At 35.8% G+C, this 13,540-nt stretch overlaps 1 protein-coding gene across 1 annotated transcript in view; it reads left to right on the top strand.

The window, feature by feature from the left end:
• The window catches only part of AKAP9 (A-kinase anchoring protein 9), a 114,683-nt gene that overhangs the window by 83,511 nt on the left and 17,632 nt on the right, over nt 1-13,540 (top strand). The window contains exons 26-34 of the mRNA XM_080338829.1: nt 410-642; nt 2,202-2,321; nt 5,343-5,519; nt 5,638-5,742; nt 6,174-6,326; nt 6,578-6,757; nt 10,061-11,146; nt 12,191-12,337; nt 12,728-13,231. Of these exons, the coding sequence (XP_080194955.1) occupies nt 410-642; nt 2,202-2,321; nt 5,343-5,519; nt 5,638-5,742; nt 6,174-6,326; nt 6,578-6,757; nt 10,061-11,146; nt 12,191-12,337; nt 12,728-13,231 (2,705 nt within the window). The remainder of the gene's footprint in view (nt 1-409; nt 643-2,201; nt 2,322-5,342; nt 5,520-5,637; nt 5,743-6,173; nt 6,327-6,577; nt 6,758-10,060; nt 11,147-12,190; nt 12,338-12,727; nt 13,232-13,540) is intronic.

Raw genomic sequence — 13,540 nt, 5'->3', positions numbered from 1 at the left:
GATGACGACTGGGAGTGGATTGATTTTACTGACGCTGGGGATGAGAAGAAGGTTGGGTTTTCTGTACTTCATTGTCAACTCCTATGCTGACTCTAGCTGTAGTTTGAACCCGTACATTTTCTTTTCAATTGTACAAAGACTTTTTAATTTATATGACACTTAAACATGGAAGTGATGTGATACAACTTCACCAAATGTCCTCTGAAGACTAACTAAAGGATAGTAATGTTAATGCGAATTATTTTTCAGAAGAAAATATATTTTCTAAAAAAGAAAAATAGTAAAAACCCAAACCAATTCACATCCTTCTGCAGAGTACAGCATGGATACCTTGGGGAGTGGTTTTGCTTTGTAACATTACTAACTATTCATATCTGAAAGCAGTGTGTGATGATTTTATTATAACTAGAATTGCTGGAAGAAACAGAAAAGCTAATGAAAGAAAAAATTGAAGTACAGCGTCAAGCTGAAAAAGAATATGATGACCTTCAGAAGCAGGTGAAAGTCTTGGAAATAGACTTGGAAGAACAGGTCAATCGTTTCATAGAGCTAGAGCAAGAAAAAAATGCAGAACTAATGGATTTAAGGCAGCAAAACCAGGCTTTGGAGAAGCAACTGGAGAAAACAAGGAAATTTCTGGATGTAAGTATGGTAAAAGGCTAGTTTGGTGAAGCGAGGAGGGGGGCATCTCTACTGAGGTTTGGTTCAGCAGGAAATGCTAGTTTTTGAGCAAACGTAAAGAAGGACATGATAGTAACTGTGATAGGTTCCAGCACAATAATTTAATTAATGTTTTAAAAGTTAAAAATTTGTTTGAGATGCTTGCTTTGGACTGCTCTGTATTTCCAAGTATAACAGTATGCTTCCTAAATGTTTAAAATAATTGGAAACTTCTAAAGTTAATGAGAATATATAGATTTTTGTGACATTTATTTTTAAGGGTTTGTGGAATCTCCATATTTTTCAATAAGGTCTGTTGGAATTAAGTAGTCACCTTCATTTGCCTCTGTTGTAGCCAACTTCTTCCTCCCTCAGGCTGTCTCTGCAATTTTATTTCAGACTCTACCCTGTTTTCAGCAAACACTGTCTTCCCTGCCTCCTTTTCCCATGTTATTCCTATAAGGGGTCCTACTATGCTACTGTCAGGAGAAAACTATGATTTCTGTACATTCTCAGTTAAGGCTTTAGCTGACAGCAATAGAATGGTATAATTTTTTGCATAATGTAACACCCCGTGGCACCTTCTCTGTATAATCTATTACTAAGCGGTAGTAAAGGAGAGATCTTTCCAGTTAGTTCTTAGAACAAATGGATTTGCTTTAATTTGTTTTCTGCAGTTACGAGATTATTTTTCACACTGAAACTAGTTTGTCATAATAGGACAGAGTTCAGAAGTAAAAGTTCCTATCGCAAGTCCCATAGTCATAAATGCATTCTGGGTTGGGATTATCAGTAGCATGAACTGAATAGTTACAGGCTACTGAGATGAGGTGCTGTTTGCAATAGCAGCACTAGAATTCAACTGTTTCCTTGAAACAGCAGATGAGCTTTAAAATCTGCAACTTGTGAAGACTGAGGTTTTATTCCAGTTTCCTGAATTTTAGCAAAATACGTTGTTGCTAGGCAGAAACTTTCCTCTTTGTATCAGATACTTCAGCTAGTTTGTTTTAATGCACCTGATATGGTTTATCTATTTTACAAAGTGGCATTTAAAGGTGATGCTTCACTAGATGATACCAGTGCCACATTATTTCCTATATAAAGGTGTATTTCCCAAGTGTCAGACTGGGATATAACAACGGGAACTAGTCCTATTGACTCCTCATCAATTTTAACATAGAGTTAATTTTTATTCTTAATTTCTATTTATGCTGCATAAATCAAAGACAAACATTAGGAAAGAAAATAATAAACTATTGGCTTAACACCGTTTGTGTGGTGTGCCTGGAACAGAAGAAACAAAACTGATTTTTGTGAAGTAATACTGGATGTGCCTATACTGTCCTAAATTTTAATTAAAAAATGTGAAATTTGTTGCCCCAAATGGTGAAAGAAGTTTTCTAATGGTAGTTGCAAGAGGTTCTGCTACCTTAAAAACAGTGTTACCATCCTCGCATTAACAGAAATAAGAAGTAGTAATATACTTAATTTAAACAGGTTTAAAATCAAATGGTGCATCCACGTAATTTCTTAACTTTCAGGAGCAAGCAATTGACCGAGAGCACGAGAGAGATGTATTCCAGCAAGAGATACAGAAACTGGAACAACAGCTGAAGGTTCCACAGAGGAGTCAACCTGTCAATGAACATCAAACCAGAGAGGTAACAAATTTTATTCCTTGTACTTAATGAATATAAATATCAATGACCAGTTGATGGCTGTTAAGTTATTGTAATGAAGCTGTTTTATGGTGTACCTGACTTGCATCCATTTCCAAGCCAGAAAAATCAGTCCCCTTAGATGAAGGGTAAGGTGTTGGGGAAAATGGTGAAATGGTGTCTTGGGGTTTTTTTTGGCTGGCTGGTTCTTTGGGTTTAGTAGTAGATATACAGAGACTTCATAACTTTCAAAAAGTCTCTGTCATTTAACTTAATTTAGAAAATTCACTGTTTTCAAAAGCCTGTGGAAACATTCTGAACTACTTTAGCAGTTTCACATCTTCTTGTGTTGTTCAGGCCATCCTGTTTGTCCATAGCACAAGTACACAGCTGAAGGAACTGAGTTACCAAAGTTAGCACCTGTGACTCAGGAACACTCTCTGGGTGCACTTGAACCTCCCCAGTGGAAGTCTGTCTCCACCAAAACAAGTTTAGCTACTGTAGAACAGCAGCTCAGGGGAGTCATAGAAAACTCTTAGATGTAGCAAAATCAAGAGAAGTGGCAGCAGCTCAGATGCTGTATATTATGAAGCTTCTGCATGTTTTATTTGATCATCTGTTAGTCAATTAAATTACATTTTTTTGGTGGGTTTTCTTGTGTCCTGCTTTTTGAGCAAGACTGATATTCTTGCATTATTTTCTTGCCTGATTTTTGGTGTTAAAGTGCCTCTTATTAGGTTGCACTGCAATTTTCAAATCAAAGTTCTTGTTGAAGTAGTTCAGGTGCTGTAATTCAATTCTTAAATATTAGCAATATTTAGTATTCTCTATTGTATAGTTTGGGACCATAGACAGTAATAGGACATAAGTTGATACATGTGAGGTGTAAGTTGTCAAAATATTTACTTATTATTTTCACATTTAGTGAGTATTTCGTGGGGTTTATATATATAAGTTTGTATATATATATATTAATGCAAAGGTTGTAAGAAATCTCACAGTCAGTACTATGTGATGTGGCTGTCATCAGCCTCTGTGAACAATGAATGTTGTGGAATTAGCTGGGTGTGTGTTAACCAACACATGTGGAGGAATTCTGTATCTATTTCCTTCTATTCCAAAGCGCATGCACGCTCCTCTCCTGCTGACACCTTCCACAGATGGGAGAGACTTTTCAGTACAATTTGTTTTCCTTAATGCAGGATATTCATTTTGAGTTCATTTCATTATGTGTTTGTTTATAATTTGGGGCATGGGTAGCATGTGAATTTCTGGTTAAAATTCTCACATTAAAAAAAATATTCTCCCAAGAAAAAAAAAAATTGATGGCATAATGAAAATTGCTCTGTTTTTCTACACAGTATCTATATGTAAAATTGTCCTGATTTATAAGCACATATACACATATGTGTTTTCCATAAGTTAGCAGATATGCTACAGTTGAAATTTAAAGCATGCTTTAAAATGACAGACAGCTGTAACTGGGATTAAAATTTTGAAATTTGCATTAGATGCTTTTAAATCAGAATTTTTTAGTAGGCAGAAATACAGACATTAAGGTAATATCTGCAAGCACCACAGGTACAGCTGCTATTTTAGAGCTGGGTGGTGTTGAATGTGACACATTACAAATTATAGACAGAATTTTCAGTAGTGTATTAGATTTAATTTTTATCAAATCATGCACATAATCTTACTATGTAGTTTATTTTTATGTCACAATGTTACTTGGATTATTTCTCAGATGTACATTTCATCATTATTTCTCAGGCTTTTCTGAGATACCTGCTTTGCTTTTTCGTAGTTGCGTGTTTTTTGAAATGCTCTTCTGCTTTGTGTGAATGCCGTGAGCATTTTCTGTTGGTAACTTAATTTATTTTTTACTGTTGTTTCAGCTTACTGTGTCAACGTATTCCAGGGCGGGTTGTCATAACGAGTCTGCTCAAGACTTGATTTTTCTTTTTCCATTTCTCTCTCAGGACTTTTCTGTGGTCACTACAGACTTTGCTGTTACTCATGGATGGATAACGTCAATAATGCCATCCTGTCAGCTTTATGTTCTGGTCCTCTCCTCTCCTATCTATTGAAATGCTTTGAGTCTTCTACCTTTTGGCTACATCGTAACTCCCTAATTGTAAATACTGAAATAAGTTTCTTGAGTGGGACAAACATTAGTTTCCATGTCTCTTGCTCTATTGCTTAGTTTAGCTCAGGTCTTAACTCTGTGCATCAGGCCTAATGTCATGGATTTGTTACATGTTTTTCTTATCTGTAATTTTGATTGATGATTTCTGAAATACTACTAGAACCAGAATCATTCCTATTTCTGCTACTTCGGTAACTCCTTAAACATGTTGTTTCTGAGCCGCAAACATCTGAACTAGTGAGATTCAGAAAGCTTTATTTGGATGATTTGTCCCCTATAGAAAGTGAAATTATATCATCCATCACTTCTGTTTCACCCCATTTAACAAACCCAGCAAGAAAACAAAGATTCCTGTTCCTTGAGATTGAAGTACAACAATTCCCTTCCATGTTAAAGACCTAGTGAGTTTTAGGGTATGTTTCTATGTCACTAACTAACTCCTTATTTTGAATAATGTTGCCACAGATTTTTGGAACTATGATGTTCCTCAAAGATGCACATAGCATCTTGACCTTTGGGTCAGGGCATTCCATCCATAGAGGTTAAAGTTTTCTTTTCAATGGGCTGCACAGGGATGCTGTGCTACTTAATTTTAACTGATTAGAGAGTCTGAAGGCTTCAGAAGGGCAAGATCAGTTCTGCAGAGTAGGTGATAAAGCACAGAACATGTCACTTCTTCAAAAGTGCTGCTTGTATTTGCTGGATGTAGCACTACAATATCCTAACTTTACATTCTGTTTCAACGAAAGAGTAGGAGTTTCGTTATAAGAGAAAAAGAGTGATACTTTTTCCCTGTCACAAATGACTGCTGTTGCTATTGTTAGCAAACCCTTTTGATCTAGTACAATATATTCATCTTTTTGCCTTGTTGTCACCAGGTTGAACAGTTAACAAATCACCTAAAAGAAAAAACAGACAAATGCAGTGAGCTTTTGCTATCTAAGGAGCAACTTCAGAGAGATATACAAGAACGAAATGAAGAAATTGAGAAACTAGAATGCAGGATAAGAGAACTGGAACAAGCCTTACTCATCAGTGCAGACAACTTGCAAAAGGTATTGCTTAGTCTTGTATTTACTGCTTTCTTATTTTCTTGAGAACAAAACAGTATATCTTTTTTATTTGTTTGTTATTAAGCAAATAAAGTTACTAATTTATAATGTATATTTAAAGGTGGAGGAAAGGAAGCAGTTTGGCACCATCATAGTAAAGGGAGAATTGCCTCTTGAAGCACAACTGCAAGCTGAACGAGAAGCTGTGGACAGAAAAGAAAAGGAGGTAAAATACCTGTAAAATGTTCCATGTTCCTGCTGATATCTTGGTTTGTTCATTTTTGCTTTCTGTTTAGCTTCATGAACTATACCGATGAAATTTTTTCAACAGATCAGAGAGTCAGCAGTACAAATCCCTTTGAAATTCTCTTGTGAACCATGATAATTGCTGTTATTATCTATGTTAATGCTTTTGACTTACAACAGCATTTCTGGTGTGAAAATTCAGCCCAATTAAGAAAAACTTCATAGTGATTTCAGTTGATTTTTAATGAATTTTAAAATTCCATTCCGTTTAAGGACTCAGAATGTCACTGGGTGCACATTCTTTTGTGCATACCAAACCAGTTTGGTGTAGACATTGCACTTGAAAATTATGACATTTAATTTTTGGTATGGCTGTTTACTCCTTTTCCACCATTTGTTTTGGAAACACAGGTCACGAACCTTGAGGAGCAACTGGAGCAATTTAGAGAGGAGCTAGAAAATAAAAATGAAGAAGTTCAGCAATTGCACATGCAACTGGAAATTCAGCGAAAGGAGTTCGCTACACACTTGCAAGAACTTGAACAAGAGAACAAATTATTTAAGGTAATTGTGTAACAAAGATCCTTATTTTTCCTCCTCCACAGAAATAAATTATTGCAAAAAAACAAGATGTCAAATTATTTCTCAAGTATTCCGCAGTTCAAGTTGCACAGTACTAAAAAGTTCATATAATTACTTGTCTTTCCATGCAATCTGTGTATTTTAATTTCTATGCCTTAAATTCTCAGAGAAGAATATGCAGAAAATGTTATGTACAACTGTAACATGGTTTGGGTTGTTTTTTTTTTTGGTAGGATGAAATGGAAATACTGGGACTAGCTATCCGGAAATCTGAAGATGCCACCATAAAGGACCATCATTTAGTGGCTGGGAGGCTCGCTTACATCATGCAAGAAAAGGAGCAGGAAATAGATCATCTACATGAACAAATTGCAAAACTGCAGCAGCAACTTGAAGTCACAACAGACAACAAAGTACATACTTTTGAAATATTTTTCAGTCCTACTGTTGTTAGCTGTTTAAAGAAAAAAAACCTGTCTCTCCACCAGTTGCATCATCTTCTATTGCTGCCTTAATTTAAAAATGGAAGTGCTTCAGTTTCAAGCAACACTTTAACCCTCATCTGTTTTTCCTCTTTTTCCTTGTTTTTAATGAAGAGTACTTCTTGCTTGCCTTTTTTTTATTATTCTGCCTTCTGCTTGAATTTTTGTCTTGAAGTCTTCTTCATTCCTTACTCTTCTAATACTTCTGGACATTAATAGTACACAAGTAGTTGAATTCAATCTCAACATGCATTCTACCATCTCCATACAATGACTTTGAGTGTTAAGTTTCAGTGACACCTGCTGGGTCATGTTGGATTTTATAGGGGTTTATTAGCAGCTGAACTTCTGTGCTTCATGAGCTTGATCCAGTTTGAAGCATGGTGGATGTGCAAACAAAATGCCGTGTTTGTTAGAAATGTAGAGCAAGAAAGAAAGCAGCAGATTAATCTTCCTCTTCTTTACTGAGATTTTGGACCTGTAGCTGTCTGTTATTTCTCAATTATGTGTATTTGTAATAATGAGCTTCATCTTCTGGCTTACTCCCATTTTATACAGGTATAACACATTTGATTTAAAGAGAAATACTACTTATTTTGCATTGATGTAAGTGCCAGAAGAAACAGGGTGCGGGTCTCGCATTTTTTATAGAAAGAAAATCAGATCTTTTCAGTGGATGAATTTTGCGTTCCAGACATTTTAAAGATCAAAGTTAATTAGTCTAAAGCTTTGTCCTGAAAACAAATATTATTAATTATGATAAGACTAGAAGTTGTGTTACTCCTCAGTAGGTGATTGAACATTTAGGGTAACTTTCTGCTGGGACATATTGAATTCCCTGAAACAGAGCTCTGACTGAGCTGGATAATTTCACTGTGTTTTTATGTGAGATATTTAGTTATAACGAACCTCAGTGAATGATGACAAAACTTGGAAATGGCTTTAGGAAAGATCATACTTCAAGAATCCAGTACAGTTCTGCTGTATACAATGACCACAGAAACAGTATTACATTACTTGCTTTGAAAACACTACCCAGGATTCAGGTATAATTCATTTTAATGATTGGTTCTTCTGTTATATAAAGTTTCATTTTCTTAATTTCGTCATCTTACTCAGTTATATTTTTGAGGAAGTTAAATAATTACTCTGTTTGCCTGATTATGAGATTGGTATTAAATATTAATAGATTGTTCTTAGGTTGATCCCTTTCTTAATCCCATCGACGTCTTCATCCCACTAAGTGCTTTTCTTTTAATTGCTATATTTGCCTTTTGTGGTCTTTTACTTCACTGTGTTACGAAGAACAGAAGCTGTTATGCTGACTTGATAGCAATCACCAGCACCGCTTTTCTTTTCTTCTGAAAACCAATGACTTGTTCACATTTTCTATAGCATTTTTGGGATTCCTCTATTCTCTGTCGATTTTTAAAAATAAGTTCTTTGTTGACAAATCGGCCCTTCTAATTTATAGGGTCACCTCTTGTACATATAATTATTACAAAGTCATGTTATTCTATTTAACTAACTAAACCTAATGGAGTATTGAAAAGTAAAGGGAAAAGCACAGATATTTTAGTAATAAATTTAGTCCTCTTCCTTCTTCTCTTCCTCTTTTTTTTTTCTCTTCTTACCATTTCTAAAAGGTCCTTCCCTATTTTAGGTACCATAACCAATTTTATTTTATAATATCCCTTTCCAAATACTCTTGACAGATTTCTTTCTGTCTTTTTCATTTCCAGTGTAGAAGCAGATCTCCAGACACTCTTGAAGAAAATGTATCCACTTTTTGTTTCTCAGACCTACTACTTATAATCTGGCCTATCTTCATTTTGACTTTGTAAAGTATTTCTTTTCATTCATTCTCTCAAGCGAGAGTTTGCTCCTACTGCAATTTAACAAGCAGAATTTTTAATTAATTTTATAAAACTTGTTCTATTGGGATCTGGTAACTTGTGTATTATTCCTTTTGATAAGCCTTTTATTTATTTTAGAGTTCATCAACACCAGTTATTCAATTTTTTGTGTCTACTCATCTATTTCTTGTTAGAAGTTGATATAAGATGGCTTTTCTTTCTCTGCATCACAAACTCATCACCCTCATATATGCTCAGTTACCTCCTTTTAGTTACATCCATTCTTGCAGTTTTGAGCCCCTTACACAGCCAGCAATTTTAAGTGTCTTTAGAACTAATCTAGGGAGGTTTTACTGTCACCGTCTTCACATCTTCACTAATGTTTTGTAGAATTTTGTATGGCTGGTCATATAAATTTTTAAATACATACTTCTATAACTTTCATTCAAACTATAGCACAAATGAATAACTGTGCTATGGGTACTGTTTGCCCTGTGTGTTCATATGCATGTCTGTACATATGTGCACACATATTTTCAGGCAAACACGTATTTGGGTTTGTGACGGGAAGTGTCGGAGATAACCGATAGGTTTTTGCAGTGGTCTCAGACTAAACAGCGCGTTATAATGGTATTTTTCAACACATTTAATAAAAGGTCTATTTGTATTTAAAATGCATATCCATCTTAACTAGCTGTGTCCTAGACAAATCTGTTTGACCATATGAATGAATAGTGCTTTTGCATGAAGAGCAAATCTAACTGAACATATGTAACTAATATCTAATCTAACAACGTATCTGGCCTGTGTATGGCAAGCTCAAGGATTTTTATTTTTTTTTTTAATTAAGAGTATTTTTGATGTAATATGATGCAGGGTAATTTATCTGTAAGTTTTGAGCTTCATAAACCTTGGTTCCTTGGAATTCTTTGAGTTAAAAAAATAAATAAATAATCAACTTTGATTGCGTAAGATTGAATATTACAGACATGACCACTCCACTTGTTTCTCCTTTAATTTTTAACAGGAAGGACAAGACAGAGTTTTAGACCAAACTGCTGGGAAAAAATATTGTGAACTAAATTTCAGTTTTTCAAATCTCTGTGCATATTACAAATGCTTTCACTTCATTTGATACTTTCACACCCATTTTGTGGTTCATTAAGATCACAGGCTACTTTGTCAGTCCCGTGTGAAGATATCCTGGTTCTCATAAAACTTTACAAGAGACATCCCATTAAGAAGTTCACTGAGAACATACTGACAAGACAAGATGTTTCAATGTGTGATTAAACTGTTGCTGTGAAGTCCAGGAGAAGAATTATCTGAGGGTTTAATAGTTGCCCATTGTGAAGTTCTTTTGTTCTTTTTTTTCCAGGTTATTGAAGAGCAGAATGAGCATATACAGGAGCTGGAAGCCCAGATAGAATTTCTGAAAAGTGATCAAGAACGCGTGAAGAAAAAAAATGATGAGGAACTAGAGCAGCTGAATGATGTAATTGATAAACTTCAGCAGGAACTGGCAAATATTGAACAAGTACCTGCAGACATTGCTGCTGTTCAAGAAGATGCTGACAGTCTGAAACATACACTTGAAACAGTTCTGGCGGAAAAAGCAGCTTTGGAGAAGCAAGTAGAAAACATGAATGTAGAGGCATCTCAAAGAAAGAATGAGCTTGAGGAAACTAACTTAAAAATGAACCAGCTAATGCAAGAAATAAGTATGTTAAAAAAAGAGCACAAAAGAATGACAGAGGAGCATAAGTGTGCACTGATGAAAGGTGATAGGGAAAAAACAGAAGAGAGGAGCAATGGGAAAACTGGAAAATTAGAAGAAAACTCATGTGAGAAGATAGACTTGCTAGATCAAACACAACTTTGGTCTTCAGGTGAAAATATGAGAGTCACCATTAGCAAGATGGAGATACAACAGCAGCAGCTTCAGGCATGCATTGAGGAAAAAGATTCAGAACTATGTCAGGCCTACAATGAAATAAAAGACTTGAAAAAGCAAGGCAAAGCTGAAAGGGAAACACTTAACAAGAAGATATTAGAGCTGGAAAAGATGCTAGTGGAGAAAGTTGCTGCTGCTCTGGTGAGTCAGGTTCAGCTAAATGCAGTTCAGGAGCAAAGGAAATTCGTGCAGGAAATTCAGGAAGCTCCCAGATGTGTGGCGGAAGCAAGCAAGAATGCCCAAACAGAGGGTTTGAGTGATGAAACTGAAAATGAGATGGAATCAAAATTGTCACTCCTAACACAGAGGCTTAGTGAGATGGGGGACCAACTGGCAACGGTAAATCATAACTTGGAGCTAGAAAAAGAAAATGTAAAAATTGTGCAAAAGGAAGCCAAAGTGAAAGAAGAGAGACTCGTAGAACTTCAGCAATTACTAGAAGAGATGGAAGAAAAACACAGAGGAGAGATTCAGAAATACATTAAGCAAGAAGAAATGCAGACATATCAGGTAATTAGATACCATTTTATTTTGGCTTGTTTTCACTAAAATAAGTTATTTTATGTAAACTATAACGAATGAAACACATCTTTATGAGACTAGTGGTAAGAATATTCTACCCTGTGAGGTGTTCTTCATTTCTACATTATTCCTGGAGTTACGAAGAAGAGAAGGATGTTATTTTAGGTGAACTCCACTACCAATTTCCATTTTGCATTAAAAACACCTTGCCTTTTCATTAATTTTGAACATATACTTTCTTACTTTGAACTGACACAGAATGGAGTGAATTACACTTTTACGTGGCATGGAGGTAGAGAGAAAAATTATAATGATAAAAATTATCTGAGAGAGGGTTCAGAATGATAAGGGAGTGATAGCAATTTGTCTCTATAGGTTTAGGGAGGAGGGCAGGGCTTTTTTGTTTATGTATGCTTTGATTTTGGTTTACATTTTCTTGCTTTCCTGTCTTGATTCCAAAGATATTTCCCATTCAGTAGTTTTTACCAGTATATATTTGTCCTGATTTCCATCTGCCACTGGTTGTGTTGGCTCTGATTTTAAAACCTTCAGTCGCAGTTGACTGTGCTTGATAACCCAAGCATGAGCTTGGTTGCTGAAACTCTTCAGAGACATTATGAAACCCAGTGCTGGACCAGGAAAGGTTCTAAGACCTTTCATCCAAATGCAGATTGAATTAATATCTTAAATGTCTTATAAATTTAATAATGTTATCAGACTTCGTTTCCTGCACTCTGTTGACCTTCCTCCTTCTGCTTTCTACATGGTGTAGCCAATTTCTGCTTGCAGCTCAGTAAACTGTAAGCAGACAGTATTTCCTCCCACACTTACGCAGTTTGTGGGAATGCATTTAAGAAAATGATCTTTCCATTTCAAGTGTTTGAGGCTATGTTAATCCAGATAACATTTGTTTTCTCTTGTGGTCTTTTTGTTTATAGCTTTTTTAAGTTGGTGTGACAAGTATCAGTGGTGTTAATACTTGATTCTTCATAAGATTCTTCACTATTTTCCATGTCTTGTGTTGCCATGTAGGTAGGAGCACAACTCATGGAAAGTCAAAAAGAAAATAAGCTTATTAATGAACTTGAACTAGGGAAAGTTAAAGAAGAGGCAGCTGCTGCCAAGGAAGAACTGAGCAGTTACAAAGAAAAAGCAGAAAAACTTCAGCAAGAACTAGCAGTAAGAACCAGATTTTTCTGTATTGTAATTAAAGCAAATGATTTTACAGGATTTATTGTGCAAATATGCGTGCTGTAGGGTTTTTTTAAATCTTATACTGAGAATGCCACTCAGAAAAATGGTCGCTCAGTACCTATTGTCAGTGGTATAGAGCCGATGCTGTACACAAATCCTCACTTGTTGCCAAAGTACATAATTTTATGGTCCACTATAGTCCAACAGTGGATCTAGAGCTGTATTCCTTAGGAGATAATATTTCTTACCCTGTGTCATAACTGCTTCAAAATAGGACTAAATTGAGCTTTAATGGTAGGGAGAGTTGTTTGGGTTTTAGATTTTTTTTTTTTTTAATATTTGGAGGGACTGCAATTCCAATTCTCCATTTTACAGGTAAAAGAAACAAGTCTGATACATCTTCAGGAAGACCTGTGCAAAGTCAAAGAGAACTTAGTTCAAGCAGAGGAGAGGCTTGCAAGTTATGTGAGAAAGGACAAGGAAATGGCAAAAGCTGAAGGCAAAAAGGATGCAGAAATATTGTGCAATTTGTCAACCAGCGAGTCTACTTTGATTAGAAAAAGCTCATCATCGCAAACAGACAAGACTGTGGAAGTCAACAGCTGTATCCAGACTTCACCAGTGCCTGTTGAAAATGCAGAAATCCAAATTGATTTGCAAAATGAATGTTCTTCAGAAGAGATTGCAGAGATCATAAGAGAATTTACAGAAAAAATTGAACAAATGCAAGAACTCCACGCTGCTGAAATCATGGACATGGAGACAAGGCATATCTCTGAATCTGAAGCATTAAAGAGAGAGAAGTTTGTTGCAGTGCAAGTACTGACTGAAGAATGTAATACTTTGAAGGAAGTCATAGAAACTCTACGAGCTAAAGAGGTGTGTGTTCTGGTCATTGAACTACTTCATTTTTGTGCTCTTGCTCCTGCTACAGAAATTCCTATTTGAAGTCTGTTAAGCATGAACCACCACATGTTCTGTAAAAAGCTTTTAAGTGTTCTGATTTTGCACAGCTTAGGGAGAGATTGTGCACCCCTTCCTCAGCAATTTAAGTTTGGAAGTGTGCTCGATTATCAGACACTCAGCTTGTGCCCCTGCCTTGGACCTGTCCTCCTCTGTGATGCGGGGACAAGCGTGGGTCACCCTGTTGAATGCCAGCTTTCTTGGCTCCATTTTGCTTATTTTGAT

The sequence above is a fragment of the Nesoenas mayeri genome (assembly GCF_963082525.1).
Source record: "Nesoenas mayeri genome assembly, chromosome: 2".
Taxonomy (NCBI): Eukaryota; Metazoa; Chordata; class Aves; order Columbiformes; family Columbidae; genus Nesoenas; species Nesoenas mayeri.
The sequence above is the reverse complement of the archived record's forward strand: the minus strand, read 5'-3'. Positions and strand labels throughout refer to the sequence as shown.